Genomic DNA, 19311 nt, shown 5'->3' with positions numbered 1-19311 from the left:
AGCTGAGATCATGCTACTGCACTCTAGCCTGGGTGACAGCATGAGACTCTGTCTCAAAAAAAAAAAAAAAAAAAAAAAAAAACCAGTCACTTCTGAAACTGATGAACTAGATCACTCCCTCCTTTAACTCTGCAGTGTCCTCCTGTGTCCTTGAGACTAAAACCCGCACACTTGGACTGAAAACCTGCCCTACCAGGTCCCCACCCAACTCTCCAGCCCATCTCCAGTGCATGCTTGTAATCCCAGCTACTCTATTCTTTGGCAGCTACCCTGGGCTTTCCATTCCTTGAACTTGCCAGGATTATTCCTACTTCTGGCTCTTAGCCTGTGCTGTGTCCTCTGCCTGGAATACTCTGTCCCCAGTTATTAAATGGTAGACTCCTTGTCCCTCTGTTTTCAGCTCCACCATCCCTCCGATAAGAAACCTTCCCTGCCCGCCTTATGGAATGTTGGCCACTCCCCCGCCTCCCAAGTGACTCCTTATCTTTCTGCTGATGGCTGTCACAGGTTGTTGTTTACTTGTACATTATCTAACATTCCCCCAGGTAGAATGTGAGCTCCCTGAGAATGGACTGAGTCTTGTTCACAGCACCTACGAGACAACCCAGCACACAGTAGGGCATGAATGAAATCTCTAAAGAATCAACAAGGATTCAGCTGGGAGTTCTCCTCCTCATGGTAACTGCTGGACCAAGCACATTAGCAGGCACTTGAATATTTGAAAGAAGGAAAAAGAGTATGGGGACGAGAGGGGAACTGAACAGAGAAATAGGTGAATGAATTGTACAAGGACACAGATGAATTTGACCTGCTGGCGATGATCGGCGATCCCTCCCCTCTCTCTAACACGCCTTCACCTTATACTCTCCCCTTTCCCTCTTTGTAAATGTTCTTCTTTCTCTTCCTCTATGCTTTTCCTCTGTCTCGTTATTTTTGGTTCTAGCACCCTCTGCGTTGGGCACCTGAAGATAAGACAGATGCCCGGTTGGGCGCGGTGGCTCACCCCTGTAATCCCAACACTTTGGGAACCCGAGGCAGGTGGATCACAAGGTCAGGAGTTCGAGACCAGACTGACCAACATGGTGAAACCCCATCTCTAATGAAAATTTAAAAAAAAAAAAAAAATTAGCCGGCGTGGTGGCGCACACCTGTAATCCCAGCTACTCAGGAGGCTGAGGCAGGAAAATCACTTGAACCCGGGAAGTGGAGGCTGCAGGGTGCCAAGATCGTGCCATTGCACTCCAGCCTGGGCATCAGAGGGAGAGTCCGTCTCAAAAAAACAAACAAACAAACAAACAACAACAACAAAAAAAAACAGATAAAACAGATGCCCTACAAGTGGCTTTCATGGCCAGTAGTTTTCAAGACTGGTGACCACAAAATCTAGGTTTCCTCTCTGCATACCTCCTCCTGGAGAGGAACCACATCCCTCAGGAAATGAGAAAGGCTTTCTTCAGGCATGACAGAGAAATCTGAGCTCAAGGGGTGCGATCCTCTTTGCTCTGTACGCTAAACAACCGCAAACAGGAACGGAGAGCCCACAGTCACCCCGGCTGTTTCATCAGGGTCCCCCCGTCCCTGGTGAGGCAGAGTGACAGAACTTATCAAGTGCTATAGATTTTTCTTCACCAGTGGAAAGCAGCTTAGTTTCAAAGACTATTTGGTCTTCCTAAATAATCAGCCTCTAAAGACAGTAATTATACCCTATTTATCTTTTCAGTGGTTATTGAATAGAATAGGAATCCTAAATCAGGATAGTTTCCGGGCAGTTTTAAGTGACCTCTTGCTGTGCAAACACAAAGAAGACACGTCCCCAGAAAGTATGGAAGTAAATGGCTCTAAGTAAGGAAATTCTAGAAGACGGAATAATTATTTCCTCGTTTGAAGATAAGTCAATAAGAGAAGAAAATCACCTGGAGACCTCCAAGAAACCACTGCAGAGCAATGCAAAGGGAAGATTATCCAGACGACTCAGAGAAAAGCACGGCTTTGAAATGATTTACTGCAACATCCAGAAGAAAAATACAAAAAACTCTTTTTGGTATCCATAATAGAGAACAGAGTTTCTGTGAAACTGAAGGAGCAGCAGAGAATCACAATGAATGGACAGGGTTAGCTGGAAAAACAACAGAAGAATTGCAAAGAAAGCAAAAAGGCAGGACTTGTGCTTTAAAGATATTTCAGGGGACAAATCCTGGTTCTGCCACTTATCATATGTCCGTAGAAAAAGCCCAACCTCCCAGATGTTAATACTCACCCCCTGAGACGTTTTGTAAGGCTTAAAATATCTATAGACACACACACATAGATACATATACATGAATACATATATTGGCAACACACAGACACACACACACACACACACACACACACACACACAGAGGCAAGCATCTTAGAGGTGGCTCTTTGTAACCAATGACTTCCTCATCTAAATCCTGCCTGCTGTGCTCATTCCCACCTTTAAGCTTGCATTTGTTCTTGTTGAATATCTTCCTACCCATTCGTACTTCTATTCATCCTGCAGAGGCCAACAAAAGGCACACTTCCTCTGAGAAGCCCATGGGGTTTTCTCCCCTTTCTGACCTTTCACTGCTGCTGTCAGTGCTTTCACTGAACATTATAATATTGAAACTATTCTGCCTTGTATGAGTCTCTGCACTTTCATATAAAAAAAGCTCAAAGAGAACACATACTTTCTGAAGTCAAAGGCTGCATACGTTTTTTTATTGTTTGTTTATTTACTTATTTTTTTGAGACAGGGTCTCACTCTGTTGCCCAGGCTGGAGTACAGTGGTGCGATCACGGATCACTGTACTCCAGCCTCGATCACAGCCCCGACCTCCTGGGCCCAAGCAATCCTCCTTTCTCAGCCTCCCGAGTAGGTGGGACCACAGGCACGTGCCACACCCGGCTAGGATTTTTTTTTTTTTTTTTGGTACAGATGGGGTCTCCCTATGTGGCCCAGGCTGTATATATATTTTTATATCCTCCATAATGCTTGGAACTCTTGAGCTCAGAATGACTTGTTAAGTTGGGCTCTCTGGAGAAAGAACAAACAGGAAGGGTCTCCCCAACTTCAGAGTGACTGCTTGCTAGTGAGATCCCAGCTCACATTTACCTTCTATAGAATCACCCTCTTATCACCCCCTCCTTCAAGTAAGGTGGAGGGCCCAGGAGCCAAGAAGAAGGAGAAGAAGAAATACTAAAGGTCAACAGGAGTGTGTGCTTAGTCAGGATTTCTAATGGGAGAGAGAAGGGTGTTTGTGGTTTTGTTGTTTTGAAATCTCAGGGTAAATCTGGCAATGGGAGACTGGTTACCAGGAATTGAGTGTGTGGGCTTGGGTGATACATTCTAAACACATCCCCGTCTTACCTATATTGTGCTTGAAAGTGGCTTTGCACAAAGCTTTCACCTAGAGGAAGCTGAGCTGATGGTGACAGGCAGTTCTCAGAGGTTTTATTGGCTTCAGGTGGAAGCTGCAAAGAAATGAGGAAAGGAAGCCGGATTAGATACACCTCTCGTCACTCAACTGCTTCCAGACCACCGAGCCCATGCTTCCTCCTGGGCCCACATCATCCCTTTCTGGGCTTCTGTAGAGTCTCAACCTTCAGTGCTGCCTTTACCATAACTCAAGTTTCTTTCAATCCCCTGACCTCCCAAATTCTCTGGGACAAAAAGTGTGCGTGTATTAAAAGAGCAAACCTGAGCCTGAACCTTGGCGGATGCTCGCTCATTCTCATCAGCCTCACCTGTTCCCCCTGGATGGACGGCCCTGTGCATTATCTCTGTCCCACTCAGCTTCAATGTCTAGGTGCCTCTTGTATATTTCACAGGGTGGGCTTGCCATCACCTCAAATGCATCCACACCAAATATCTCCACCTTCCACCTGCCTGCTAAATCATTCCTGCCCACATTTTCCAAGGAGCCAGTTTCACGTAAGTATTCTCTTTTGCAGGCAAATGAGTCTTTTAGTTTTTCAATTTGGTGCACAAGTTTCCTTCACTCCGTCCATCAGTGCTTGTGTCCTTTACATTCCCCTTGCGTTTCCTCGTTTCCTGTGGCTGCGATAGCAAACTATCACAAACTGGGGGCTGTAAACAATAGCTTATTCTCTCACAGCAGCCATCCAAAATCAGTATCACTGCACTGAAATCAAGGTGTGGGCAGGGTTGCACTCCCTCCAGAGGCTCTAGGTGAGAGTCTGTTCCTTGACTCTTCCAACTCTGGTGGCTGCCAGAATTCCTTGGCTTGTGACCACATCACTCCAGTTTTCAATCCTAGCATCTTCAACTCTCTCTCTGCTCTGTCTTCACATAGCTTTCTCCTGTGTGTGTCTCAAATCTCCCCCAGCCTCTCTTTCAGAAGAACACTGGTAGCATTTAGAGCCCACCTGGATAATTCAGGTTAATGACCCCATCTCAAGATTCTTAATCACATCTCCAAAGTCTTTACCATAGAAGGTAACAATATGATGTGGCTGTGTCCCCACCCAAATCTCATCTTGAGTTGTAATCCTCACAATCCCCGCATGTCTAGAGAGAGACCTGGTGGGAGGTGATTGGATCATGAGAGCGGTTCCCCTATGCTGTTCTCATGTTAGTGAGTTCTCATGAGAGCTGATGGTTTTATAAGGGGTGCTTCCCTTTGCTGCTCACTCTTCTCTCTCCTGACGCCTTGTGAAGATGGTGCCTGCTTCCCCTTCCACCATGACTGTAAGTTTCCTGAGGCCTCCCCAGTCATGTGGAACTGTGAGTCAATTAAACCTCTTTCTTTTGTAAGTTACCCAGTCTCAGGTATTCCTTTATAGCAGCGTGAAAACAGACTAATACAGATTAACATCTACAAGATGCAGCGATTAGGACCCCATGTCTTTGGGAGTCATTTTTTAGCCTATCTCACCTCAGGGCTTCTGTGTGCCCTAATGCCACCAACCTCCTCTGGACCCCTACCACTTCCAGAATAAGTTAATCAACCTTTCTCGTTTCCCTAAATTTATTCTTCACCCCCTGTCCGTTCCCTACCACACATGGGACATGATTTTTTGATTAAGGCCCTGTTATGCCAAAATTTCTGTCCTGGAAGATGTCTGTCCCTAAGGGCAATCCCAGAATCAAAGCCACTCATAATACAACGCTATTTAGTAAAATATAAACTTACCTATATAAATATCTATGCAAGGCCCCACATAAAATATGCCCTAGAGCAGCATCTCTCAACTTTTTCATCATTACTCCCCTCATGGAGTCTTTTTAGACAATTTTTCCTGACATTCCCACCATGAAACTCGAATACCATTGATACACTGTGCATGTGTCTATATATACCTTTAGAAGAACAGGCAGGCAGTGAGGTATATGTAAAGACCTGGGTGAAATTAGAGGTAAATGTTGAAGGATTTTAGAAAGCAGATGACAGAACCAGGCAAAAGGAACGCATGTGAAGCGTCTGGGGTAAGGTGTGCAATTTACTTCAAAGTACATCCAAAAAATAAGATGAGGGGAAAAAAGATATGAGTAATGAGTGGATAGAGAGACAGATGGGTAAATGTGTGATAAAGCAAATTTAGTACAACATAAGTTGTAGAATCTAGGTGATGGGGAGGAGTGTTCACTTCATAATTAATTCAACTTTTCCATATGTTTGAAATTTTTCATAATAAAATATTGAGATGAACAAGTTATGAGTGCTCAAAATGGTCATTCTTATATGTCCTAATATTTTATGACACCCAATTTGCCTAGGATACAGGATGTGCAAAGGGAAGTAGAAAACAGGGCTAGAATGTGAGTCTGGTGCCACAATGGGTGGGGACTTCTATGTCCTAAGGGAGACTACCTGGCTCAGTGAACAGCATTGTAACAGGGTCAAGAATGTCCAAATCAGGCTGGGCACAGTGGCTCACACCTGTAATCCCAACAATTTTGGAGGCCGAGATGGGTGGATCACCTGAGGTCCGAAGTTCAAGACCAACCTGGCCAATATGGCGAAACCCCATCTCTACTAAAAATACAAAAATTAGCCAGGCATGGTGGCAGGAACCTGTAATCCCAGCTACTCAGGAGGCTGAGGGAGGAGAATCACTTGAACCCTGAAGGCAGAGGTTGCAGTGAGTCGAGATTGCAGAGATTGCGACACTGCCCTCCAGCCTGGGCAACAAGAGCAAAACTCCATCTCAAAAATACAAACAAACAAACAAACAAACAAACAAAAAGAATGTCTGGGCATGTGCAGTGGCTCATGCCTGTAATCCCAGCACCTTGGGAGGCTGAGGTGGGTGGATCACCTGAGGTCAGGAGTTCAAGACCAGCCTGGCCAACATGGTGAAACTCTCTCTCTACCAAAAATACATAAATTAGCCAGGCATGGTGGCACGCATCTGTAATCCCAACTACTTGGGAGGCTGAGACAGGAGAATCGCTTGAACCTAGGAGGCAGAGGTTGCAATGAGCCGATATCACACCACTGCATTCCAGCCTGGATGACTGAGCAAGACTCTGTCCCAAAAAAAAAAAAAAAGAATGTCCAAATCCCCACACCGGTACTTGATTACAAGTTACTCGACTGCTCTGATCCAGCTAAAAAAGTTACTTAATCTCTTTGCTCTATGATTTCCCAACTATAATAAAGGGATAATGACAGTACCTGTCTGATAGGGATTCTCTGAGTATTTAAAGAGTTTCTATATATAAATCACAAGGCTGAGTACGGTGGCGCAAGTCTGTAATCTCAGCACTTCAGGAGGCTGAGGTGAGCAGATTACTTGAGGTCAGGAGTTCAAGACCAGCCTGGCCAACATGGTAAAACCCCATCTCTACTAAAAATACAAAAATTAGCCGGGTGTGATGGTGCACACCTGTAATCCCAGCTATTCAGGAAGCTGAGGCAGGAGAATCACTTGAGCCCAGGAGGCGGAGGTTGCAGTGAGCTGAGATCGCACCACTGCACTCCAGCCTGGGCAACAGAGCAAAACTCTGTCTCGAAAAAAAAAAAAAAGAGAGCATATGTACAAAACACTTAGAACCATGCCTGGCACAAAGCACAGTGTAGGTGGTGGTTGTTATTACACAAGGGGGAGTACCTGATGAGTTTTGAACTCAGGTGGTAGCAACATGTTTGGAGAGATGCTTTAACTTGACAGCTACTGACTCCCAGATGAAGAAGTATAAGTTTGGAGGTTAGGACACAGATTAGTAGGCTCAAGCATTCAGGAAACAACAGGATAAGGTAGAACAGGAGCCATAAAGATGAAAAGGAGGGATGGATTCCAGACACCCGAGGACGTAGCTTCATCAATCAGCCCCTGACTGTGGGAGTGGAGGAACGTGATCAACTCCAAGGATCCAGTCTGGTGCCTGGCAAACCCCGGTTCCATTCACAGAGAGGCAAAGTCAAAAGGAGAGGTGTGTTTGGGATGGGCATGCTGGGTTTGAGGTGACCCAATATCCAGGCAGAGACATTCATGACAAATAGGGGAAGAGCACTTGGAGGAGCTAACTTGGATGCATAGCAGACCCTGGCATATTTTGGCTGCCCTGTATACGCTACTCTTCCTTTGGTAGTAGCAACCTCCGTTTTAGAACCCTGAATCCAGTCCATGCATGGAGAGGGGTCTTTAATCAAGGGTCCTGCCCTCACCTACCAAGGGATAGGCCCATGGCCCAAGCAAGCCACACTGAGATGCTCCTACTCTGAATGTGAATCATGACCAGAGTGGCCAATGGCTGAAAACATTTCTGCAGACTGTGCTGTCCAGGGAAGAGAACGGAGCAGTTCCTGCTGCTGCTGAGATACCCTTAGAGCTGCCTGATTCTTGACAGTTCCAAGTTGGTCCTTCAGCCTTCCCTGTCATCCAGCGTGAGGCTCCTTGGCCTTCTCCTAAGTCCCCTTTCTTGTCTGAGTCAGCTCAAGTCGTTTGCTGTTGCTTGCAACCCAAGAATTTACAATGACACTGAACAGCATCGGGAGAGGCTGTGGACAGGATCACCCAGGGAAGGGCATGGAGAAGGAAAATCCTGAAAGAGGCTGGAGTGAGGGGCAGCAGGGGGTCATTCACAAAGCACAGACAATGAGGTCAAACGCGCTGGCTCTGTTCTGTTAGCTGAATGATACTCAGCCTCTCTCTCTGAGCCTCATTCTACATCTAACACATCAATTTCATGGAGCTACCATTAAAATCACAGGGGATGACCTGCACAGTGGCTCATACCTGTAATCCCAGCACTTTGGGAGGCCAAGGTGGGAGGATTGCTTGAATCCAGGAGTTTGAAACCAGCCTGGACAACATAGTGAGACCTCGTCTTTACAAAACTAAAAAATTAACCAGGTGTGGTGGTGCATCCCCATAGTCACAGCTACTTAGGCGGGAGGCTGAGGCAGGAGGATCACCGGAGCCCAGGAGGTCAAGACGGCAGTGAGCTATGATCACTCTACTGCACTCCAGCCTGGGCAACAGAGTGAGGCCCTGTCTCACTAAATAAATAAATAAAAATAAAAACAATCTCAAGAGATGACATGTATTGTGTATCTTCCCTGCACATAGCCAGTGCTTAACACATGTCAGCTTCCTGATCCTCTCCCCAGCCTCATCCCCTACTTAATTCTGCAAGAGCGGCATATTCTGGAAAGCGAACTGATAAAAACATTGTGTTAGGGTTTCTAAAAGGGTAATAAAAATGTGCCCTCTTTGCAGGATGAAAACATTTGAGGATCAGTAAATTAACAGAAAAGAAAGCGGCCCTTATGGTTTTTATTCCCATTTCAAATAAATCTAGCTACATGGCTTTGCTATGTCTTGAAAACAGAAATAACCTCAAAGAGAAAAAAAAAATCAGAGTTTCACAGAGGACAGAGGCTTTCCTTCTAGGAAAGGGAAAATGAAGTTTCACGCCGGATAATCCCAACAGCTCTGTTCTCTACCTTCAAGCGTACACAGCCGGGCCTCTGCAGGCAGCCCAATTTTCTGAGAGCAAATTTCAGGAGAGGCTTTGACCCAGGGAGATCTTTTCTGGTTTCAATCAGGTCAAACTAAGGGCGGCGTAAGCTCCCCTCTCTAGCCAATAGCCAATAGCTGGTCTTGCCTGGCTGGTCTACTCCTAACACGCCTGGCCCCTTAAGGAACAGAAAGTAGCTGGAGAGATCAAGGCCAGGGAGCCAGGGGTGGAGGGGTCTGGAATCAGGCTGGGCCCTGTCAGCCACATGGGAGTCTGATTTTTGTTCTACGTGCTATTGGAAGCCAGTGGGGGAATTTAAGCAGAGGAGGGACAAGCTCTTACTTCCTTTCTATCTGGCGGTAGTGTGGAGTATATTGCGATAGGACATATTCGAAACTGGAAAACCAATTATGGTTGCTTTTACTTGTGTTTTGAAGTTGTTAAAAAGAATTATTGGCCGGGTGCGGTGGCTCACGCCTGTAATCTCCGCACTTTGGGAGGCCGAGGCAGGCGGATCACGAGGTCAGGAGTTCGAGACCAGCTTGGCCAACATAGCAAAACCCTGTCTCTACTGAAAATACAAAAATTAGCCAGGCATGGTGGCGCACGCCTGTAGTTCCAGCTACTCAGGAGGCTGAGGCAGGAGAATCGCTTGAACCCGGGAGGCGGAGTTTGTGGTAAGCTGAGATCGCGCCACTACACTCCAACCTGGCCAACAGAGCGAGACTCTATCTCAAAAAAAAAAAAAAGAAAAAGAATTATTGCCAGGCCTTCTTGACTTAAATAAACACAATATTATCTTAAAGAAAGGTCTAGGGGTGGTACACCACAATGAGGAACAAAGGTTCTAGAGCAGTGGCTCTCAACTGGGTTGGGGGAATGGTGATTTTGTCACCATCCCCATTCCCATCCCAGGGGACATTTGGCAATCTCTGAAGACATTTTTGGCTATCACAAATAGTCAAATGCCTAGTCTAGATGCCTACTAGACTGGCATCTAGGAGGTAGAGGTGCTACTAATGCTACCAGGAACAGGACAGCCATCCTCAGAAAAGAATCAACTGACCACAAACATCCAACAGTGTCGAAGTTAAGGAAGCCTGTTACAGAGTTGAGTTTACTGGATTTGGGTCCTAGCTGGATTTGGGTCCTAGCTCTCTCACTTAATAACTGCGTGACTTGGGGCAAGTTACTTAACCTCTCTGTGATCTTCTCCACCCTTAAGCCCAATGCTTTTTCCTGCTACCAAGAGATAAAAAAGGAAAATGGAAAGGCTATCTATCCCACCTACCTTAGAAGTAGGAAGACCTGCCTGGTATAGCCAGGGAGAGGGGAGGGAAAAAAACAGGATAAGGGCCTTCCTAAGCAGCCAGCAGGAAGAGGTACCACCTATCTGTAAGTCTCCTCTCTCCGCCATAGGAAATTGAGAAAGCACAAGGAATGCTTTAGGGAAAGGAATCTGACACACTGGCTTTGAAATAGACAGAGCCAGGTTCAATTCTATCTCCACCAAGTAGAAGTTGAGTGGCCTTGAGCAACTTAACCTAAATTTCCATTAACTGTAAAATATGAGTTATCCTTGTAATAGTAAAGCATGATGACTAATTTAGTCAATCACTTCAAGAGTTTATTGTCTACTCCATGTCAGGTAGGGAAAGAAATTGTGCAAAGCATCAAGTTAGATCCCTGGCACATAACAAACATTCAATAAACAGTATCTTTTTGACAAATATATCCTTCTGATTTCAAAATGTGTTCACTATAAACTTGTGGAATCTACAGTATAGTAGACATATGTTTATCTGCTCAGCATTCCTTTCTTTGGGGAAGCAAACTGTTCCATTTCTATAAAAGCTCTCCTTGGCCCACGTTCACCCCCACAGGCATGCAACCCAGCTGCACCCAATTAGAATATTCCATTTTTCTGGCCACATGCCCAGGAATGGACATGTGAACCAAGCTGAGACAATCGGACTCTTCCCTGGGCTTTTTCTGGAATCCCAAGCTCTAAAGACTACACGAGCGTTGCAGAAGGCCATCTTGTTACCATCTGGGCAGAGTCAGTCTGAAAATGGATTCAGAGACAAGGGATAGAGACATAGTCAAAGACCTGGTGATGTCATCTGAGTCCCTGGATCCAGCCCTACCTGAAGCTGGTCTGACCCCTGGACTCGCAAGTTATAAAAGTCAATAAATGCCCTTTTGTTGAGTGAGACTAAGTTAAATTTCTGTCACTTACAACTAAAAGGCGTCAGAATAAGATAAACAGGAAATCATGGCACCCCTAATCTCAAAACCCAGAGAAAACACCATGACCTTTGAATGTGTGGTCCTCCCAGGTTTTATTGGGGTGATTGTTTGCTTTGTTTCATTTGTATGTTTTGGGAATGACTGGGGTGATTATTTTTAAAATAAGAAAATAGGTTTTCAAACCAGACCCCTTGGGCTTGAATCCTGACTCTGTCCTTTACTTAGCTGTGTGGCTTTAAGAAGGTTACCCAATCTCTCTGATACATGAAATATATAGTTATGTTCTCCTTTTCTTAAAGTTGTAAGTTGACATTTTAAGAGAGAGAGAAAAAAAAAGAAAGATAACAGCTGGAAAACATAAAGGAAACAGACAAACTTCAGGAAAATAATGCTAAGCTTCCTGAGCTGTTCATTCTTTATTACGCTAGAATGACGGGCTCCAAGCAAACACTGAAGGGATGGGAAGGTGACGGTTGAAAGATCTAAGCATTTTCCAAGGGTTTTTTTATTTGATTAATGAAAAGGATGAGAATAACGTGTCCAGATTTAAAACAAAACCAAAAAACTGGTAAAACAGTTCTCATGGCTGCATCTGGATCAGCCATGTGATACATCAAAAGGTATGTGTTATTGATTAATTATCAAAGCTCATGAAACTTTTCTTCTATTACAGCAGATTATTCGTGGATGGTGTTAAAATAACTTTGCTCACTCATTGATATGGAATTATCAAAGTTCATGAAACTTTTCTTCTGTTACAGCAGATTATTCACAGATGTTTTTAAAATAACTTCGCTCACTCATTGATATGGTTCGGCTGTGTGTCCCCACCCAAATCTCATCTCAAATTGTAATCCCCATAATCCCCACATGTGGAGGGAGGGCCTGGTGGGAGGTGATTGGATCACCGGGGGCAGTTTCCCGCATGCTGTTCTCGCGATTGTGAGTGAGTTCTCATGAGATCTGATGGTTTTATAAGGGCTCTTCCCCCTCACTCTCTCTCTTTCCTGCCACCTTGTGAAGGAGGTACTTACTTCTCCTTCCAACATGATTGTAAGTTTCCTGAGGTCTCCCCAGCCATGTGGAACTGTGAGTCAATTAAACCTCTTTCCTTTATAAATTACCCAGTCTCAAGTATGTCTCTTTTTTTCTTTTCTTTTTTTTTTTTTTTTTGAGACCGAGTCTCACTATGTCACCCAGGCTGGAGTGCAGTGGCGTGACCTCAGCTCACTCCACCTCCCACATTCAAAGGATTCTCCTGCCTCAGCCTCCCGAGTAGCTGAGATTACAGGAGCGCGCCACCACACCGGCTAATTTTTGTATTATTAATAGAGATGGGGTTTTGCCATGTTAGACAGGCTGGTCTTGAACTCCTGACCTCAAGTGATCTGCCTGCCTCAGCCTTCCAAAGTGCTGGGATTACAGTCATGAGCCACCACACCCGGCCTCAGGTATTTCTTTATAGCTGTGTGAGAATGGATGAATACTTTCATAATACAATAACTTCATTCGCTTTTACTTTCTTAAGTGGGAGACAGAGGACTAGCATTAGAGCATAAGCCATCATTAAGCAAAGTCCATAAAGACTGCATCTGAGGTATCAATCAGCTGTTCTTATGACAAATTATTGTAGTGCTTTCCTCCTCTGAAAGGTTTGGGGTTTCATCAAAACCTGGGGATGCTAAATGCACATGTGTAAAAATCATCCACCTGTGTCATGAGAGGAAAAGTTAACAGTTAGTGCTCTGTAGAATACATAACTGAGAAAGCAACGGTAGAGTTCAAATGGTACCATCTGCAAATAATAGGGAACAGTACTCATGGCCTTGGATGACCACACTAATGTACGGAATACAAACCAAAGAAAAGACTTTTCATATTTTGAGCCAAAATGAAACTCTATTCATTGTATCACTGGGACAAAGAGAATAAGAAATACTGGAATGGAAGGAAATGCCTTGTGAAAACAAACACAGCTAAGAGAAGGGTGCAGGGAATGGACTGTGGATATAGTAACCAGACTATATAGGAATCTAAGAATCTCAATTTCAAGATTCAGTTTTGAGGAGCTGAGTCAATATTTAGAGGAAAAAAAGAAAACCCAGTACATTGTGTTGTTTTGAGAGTGACTGACCTTCTCCAACACCGGCCCTCGGGATGAACCCTCCAGGTCCTCGTGTACACGATCCAGCAACCAGAGCAGGAATTCCAGGGCGTCATGCTGGGAATTGCCTTGGAACTGAGAGCCATACTTGGAAACTGCATTCTGAAAGGAAAAAAAGGAAATCCAGAGGTGAATTTGGCCCCTTATACAACCAAACGAAGGCTCTGTGAGCACCAGGTCTACCAAGTGGTCATTATTCAGCCCTGACCTGGGATGACAGCATGCAAACCGCTGGGGTGGAAATGTTCTTTCATGCCAAAGCCCGCCCTTTTGGGGCAATGTCCCCAAACAGTATGAGGGTCTCTGTATATAGGAGAAGATATTTTCTTTCCAGAGGCCTGCTAATGTATGTTCTATCCTTTGAAAACCCAGAGGGTGGTCTCTGTTGAGTATTTTGATACTGTTGACCATCTGACCCACCGAAGCTCTCTCCCTGTGACTGCTGGGGTATGATGCTCCACTAGTCTTCCCTCCATTGGTCTATTCTCATGCTCTCTCTCTCTGTTCACCTAGATGGTGAACAGCCTTCTCGCCCTACTTGCTCTCCCTTGCTGATTTCATTCATTCCCATAACTTCAACTCTTTCATCAGAATACTGACATTTGCAGTGAAGTTGATTTCCTTAAGTACTATGCATGTAGCTCCTCTACTGTCGCTTTCTAACATGTATGAAATTTAAGGATACAAACTTGTTTCTGTGGTTAGGTCATCAAATGGTTGAACCAGCCCTTCACTACTTTGATAAATACGTATTGAGTGCCAACCACCTGCCAGGCACTATTCTAGGGACCGGGGATACAACAGTGAACAAAACGGATGAAGACTCACTGCCCTCGTGGTGTTTGCATTCCTGGTCCCCCTTGCGCTGTCCTTCTATTAAATTGTGTAGCAACTTTGTCATTTTCTGCATAAATGCACACTCCAGCTTTTTAAAAGTTTATTGCAAAGAGTAATATATGCACATACTAAAAAACAATAATGCAATAAAAAAGGATGATAATGAACTCTTCCTTCTACCTGGCCTTCATCCCATGGTACCCATTCTCAGGGGACAGCCACTTTTAGCACTTCCTTCAGCATCTTTCCAGGGACTTTTGCTATACATGTGTGAGCATGTGGGCATCTGGATGTAAGCAAATCACTTGTCTATGTGTTCACACATGCACATGCACACAGCACACGATGGCTGTGGGTCTCACTCTTAGACTGCAGAGCCAAGCCTCCAGTCTCATCCCACGCAGGTCTGTTCTCTGCTCACGCCTGCCAAAGGGGCTGGTCTTAGCCAGGCTGAGGACCAGGACAATCCTTAACACTGCCAATCAAATCAGGCGGGCTGGGATTTTTTTTTTTTTTCCCCTTTAATTTTCCCTTGAGATTTAAAGGAACCTTTAGAGGCCAGGTGCAGTGGCTCACGCCTGTAATCTCAACAATTTGGGGGGCCGAGGCAGGTGGCTCACTTTAAGTCAGGAATTTGACACTAGCCTGGCCAATATAGTGAAACCCTATCTATACTACAAATAACAAAAATTAGCTGGGCGTGGTGGTGCACGTCTGAAATCCCAGCTATTTGGGAGACTGAGGCAGGAGAACTGCTTGAACTTGGGAGGTAGAGGTTGCAGTGAGGAGAGATTGTACCACTGCACTCCAGCCTGGGTGACATAGTGAGACTCTTGTCTCAAAAAACTAAAAATAAAAATAAAGGAGACTTTAGGATGAGACAAAGCAAAAATGCAAGATTTAATTAACTGAAATGCTGGGTTTGAGTCTTTTTTTTTTTTTTTAAGACAGTGTTTCACTCTTGTTGCCCAGGCTAGAATGCAATGGTGCGATCTCAGCTCACTGCAACCTCTACCTTTGGGTTCAAGTGATTCTCCTGCCTCAGCCTCCCACGTAGCTGGGATTACAGGTGCCTGCCACCACACCCAGCTAATGTTTGTATTTTTAGTACAGATGAGGTTTCCCCATGTTGTCCAGGCTGATCTCGAACTCCTGACCTCAGGTGATCTGCCCGCCTCAGCCTCCCCAAGTGTGGCTCTGAGTCTTTATGCCAATCACATTAGTTTGGACTCTTCCTCCAGGCTTCTCTGCGTGTTGATTCCCAAGTAGGGCTACCAGATTTAGCAAATAAAAATACAAGATGCCCAGTTAGATTTGAATTTCACATAAACAATGAATACGTTTTTAGTAGAAATATGTCCCATGCAATATTTGGGACGTATTTACACTACAAAGTTATTCATTTTTTATCTGCAATTAAAAGTCAGCTGGGCATAGTATATTTTTCATCTGGCAGTTCTACCCTCAAACAACCCTCAAACCTATCTTCTTGTACCAACACATTCTCTTTGGGGTGAGCAGCCGGTCCTTCCAACTCAAAATCTCTAAAACCAGCTCATCCTTTTAATGTAGGTGTCGTCTTTCAGGTTCTCCTTCATATCGGTCAGCTGTCAAGCAGTCTGGATGCTGGCTCCCAAATGTCTCCACCCTTCCCCTATAGAAGAGTCTCATCCCAACTGTTGAGTTCCACCTGTAGCTGATCCAGACAACAATATGTACCTAAGGAGGGGCCCAGCTCCTAGGTTCTCCCCTTGCCAACCCACTGACTTCATGGTAGACCAGACCAATTTTCCTACAGCTCAGCTGAATAGTGTCATGCTCTGACTCTAAATCCTTCCTTACTCTCCTGCTCACCACCAAATAGTCCAAAAACCCTCTCTGGTTCAGCCCCAAGCCATATCATTCCACGTTTCAAAGCTCCAGGTAAGTAATCCACCTAGCTGCCCCAAACATGCTTTCCTACTTCTACAGTCTAGACCTTTCCTTTTTTTTTTTTTTTTTTTTCTTTCTTTTTCTGAAACAGAGTTTTGCTCTTGTTGCCTGGCTGGAATGCAATGGCACGACCTCGGCTCACTGCTACCTCTGTGTCCTGGGTTCAAGCGATTCTCCTGCCTCAGCCTCCCAAGTAGCTGGGATTACAAGGGCCTGCCATCACACCTGACTAATTTTTGTATTTTTAGTAAAGACGGGGTTTCACCACGTTGGCCAGGCTGGTCTCGAACTCCCGATCTCAGGTGATCCACCCACCTCGGCCTCCCAAAGTGCTGGGATTACAGGAGTGAGCCACCGCACCTGGCTTAGACCTTTGCTTTTGTTCTTCCTTCCATGTGAAATCCATTCCTCTCCAGTTAATCATGATGATCCTTTAAGCCTGACACTCTTCATCTTAGCCTGGCTATAGTACCTGACAACCTTTTCAGAAAGGAGGTGACAACTTCAAGAAGCCAAGACAAGATAGGGCCTTAAACATGTCCCTCTCCATAAACAGCAATTCCACTTTGGGGGATTTTGCCTTAGGAAATGGGAGATACGGCCGGGCGCAGTGGCTCAAGCCTGTAATCCCAGCACTTTGGGAGGCCGAGACGGGCGGATCACGAGGTCAGGAGATCGAGACCATCCTGGCTGACACGATGAAACCCCGTCTCTACTAAAAAATACAAAAAAAACTAGCCGGGCGAGGTGGCGGGCGCCTGTAGTCCCAGCTACTCAGGAGGCTGAGGCAGGAGAATGGCGTGAACCCGGGAGGCGGAGCTTGCAGTGAGCCGAGATCTGGCCACTGCACTCCAGCCTGGGCGGCAGAGCGAGACTCCGTCTCAAAAAAAAAAAAAAAAAAAAAAAAAAAAGGAAATGGGAGATACAAGAAGACATGTCTTCACACATCAAAGTTATCTGGGTGAAAACTTATGACACAGTCAGATGGCCTTAAAATTTATGACTGATGAAATACAAGTGATAAAGAAAATAATAATCTGGTCATAAGAAGAAAAAAATTCAAAAATACATATTGGAGATTGTTTTATGTATATATTTATAGATAGAAAAGTAAAAGACCAGAAAATACATGGCAAAATAGTAGCAAATGGTTATCATAGAATAATGGGATCATGAGCAATTGTTTTATTTTCATTTGTAAATGACAAAGTTTTTTAAGAGTGAACATTGTTCTTTATTTGTCTTTTTCCAGTTATAAAGTATTTGGCAGGTATTTCTCAGAATTATTTTTAATAACCTCCTGATGACTAGAGAAGTCATTCCCCTAGAAAGTCTATGGAAACAGGCCAGGGGTTGTGGCTCATGCCTGTAATCCCAGCATTTTGGGGGGCCAAGGCGGGTGGATCACAAGGTCAGGAGATCAAGACCATCCAGGCTACTAAGGTGAAACCCGATCTCCACTAAAAATACAAAAAATTAGCTGGATGTGGTGGTGGGTGCCTGTAGTCCCAGCTACTCAGCAGGCTGAGGCAGGAGAATCACTTGAACCCAGGAGGTGGAGGCTGTAGTAAGCCGAGATCATGCCCCTGCACTCCAGCCTGGGCAACAGAGCGAGACTCTATCTCAAAAAAAAAAAAAAAAAGTCTATGGAAACATAACTAGAACTGCACAAAGCAGTTCCCAAAAAGTTAATTAGCTTGGGAAGAATGAACTGCAATATTTGGTTACTTATCCCACATTTTTTTTTTTTTTTTTTTTTTCGCTGAGGTCTGCTATGTTGACCAGGCTGGTCTTGAACTCCTGGCCTCAAGCAGTCCTCCCATCTCGGCCTCCCAAAGTGCTAGGATTACAGGCATGAGCCACCGTGCCCAGCCCTATATTTGGTTATTTCTCTCCTTCAACATGGCATAACTCCATCTGTGTGTATGTTTTCTTTCCCAAACATTGACAATTTTTAACATTTCTTATTAAAATTATTCCTAGTTATTTCATATTTCTGGTTGTTTTATGAATAAAAATCTAATTTTATATGTTCCAAATGGTTATTCCTTTGATTTTCTACCTTCCATCTGATGTAACTAATGACACTAATAAAGTTAAAATAAGGATTTCTAGCATGTTTTAGCAATTTTCTTTCCGTTTAATATTTTTTACTCCCCCCTTCCATTTTATGTCTGTTTTGTCCAGAACTTCCAAAACATAAGAGTGGTGAGGAAGGCATCCTTGTTGTTAAAAAGCCATGTCTCCATTATGTCACTGTTGACCTAAAATGGATGCTTAAGCACATAAGAGAATATAAATTCCAGATGGCTAAAATGTTTAATATAACGATAGAAAAGCTGGTACATAAAATCAAATATTTATCACAAGGTATGATATAAATAAATCTAAATCTTCCAATATTGGGGTAGGGGGAAGAAGGAGACAGTTTTGAGGAAATATTTGTAGCAAATATGCCAAGAGCTAAGGAACTTACAGAAACATAAAAACATTGAGACCAAAGCAGAATAGAGAGATGCATAAGAACATTGAGCAGATGGGCCGGGTAAAGTGGCTCACTGGTCAGGAGTTCAAGACCAGCCTGGCCAACATGGTGAAACCCCGTCTCTACTAAAAATACAAAAATTAGTCAGGCATGGTGGCTACGCGCCTGTAGTCCCAGCTACTCAGAAGGCTGAGGCAGGAGAATTGCTTGAACTTGGGAGGCAGAGGTTGCAATGAGCTAAGATTGCACCACTGCTGCACTCCAGCCTGGGTGACAGAGCGAGACTGTGTCTCCAAAAAAAAAAAAAAGAACATTGAACAGATGATTGATTCCAAGAGCAGACTCGCAACTAGTAAGGAAACATGGAAAAATCTTCCACCTCGCTCCTAATCAAAGAAATAAAAATAAAAAACTATTTTTAGAAGTTTAGAAGATAATGCTACTTCTTAGGATGCAAAGGCACAAGAGCAATGTAATGAACTTTGGTGACTCAAGGGGAAGGGTAGGAGGTGGGTGAAGGCTAAAAGACTGCACACTGGGTCCAGTGTCCATTGCTCGGGTGATGGGTGCACCAAAATCTCTCAAATCACCACTAAAGAACTTATCCATGTAACCAAATACTGCCTGTTCCCCAAAAACCTATTAAAATTTTTTAAAATATGCTATTTCTTTTTGTTCAATAAATTAATAATAAGGGATGAAGATTTATTA

At 44.3% G+C, this 19311-nt stretch overlaps 1 protein-coding gene across 10 annotated transcripts in view; it reads right to left on the bottom strand.

The window, feature by feature from the left end:
- USP43 (ubiquitin specific peptidase 43) overlaps nucleotides 1-19311 on the bottom strand; it is an 86798-nt gene that overhangs the window by 61860 nt on the left and 5627 nt on the right. For 9 of the 10 annotated variants that reach the window (XM_074018578.1, XM_074018579.1, XM_074018580.1 and 6 more), the window contains exons 2-3: nucleotides 13317-13448; nucleotides 3374-3477 (exon numbers count right to left, since the gene is read on the bottom strand). Coding sequence is in view for 7 of the 10 variants with exons in the window: in XM_045376304.2 (XP_045232239.2) it covers nucleotides 3374-3477; nucleotides 13317-13448 (236 nt within the window). In the remaining 3 variants the exon portion in view is untranslated. The remainder of the gene's footprint in view (nucleotides 1-3373; nucleotides 3478-13316; nucleotides 13449-19311) is intronic. The other variant, XM_045376308.3, reaches the window with a different exon arrangement.

Source organism: Macaca fascicularis, chromosome 16, assembly GCF_037993035.2.
Source record: "Macaca fascicularis isolate 582-1 chromosome 16, T2T-MFA8v1.1".
Taxonomy (NCBI): domain Eukaryota; kingdom Metazoa; phylum Chordata; class Mammalia; order Primates; family Cercopithecidae; genus Macaca; species Macaca fascicularis.
This window is presented reverse-complemented; position numbering and strand designations above follow the sequence as displayed.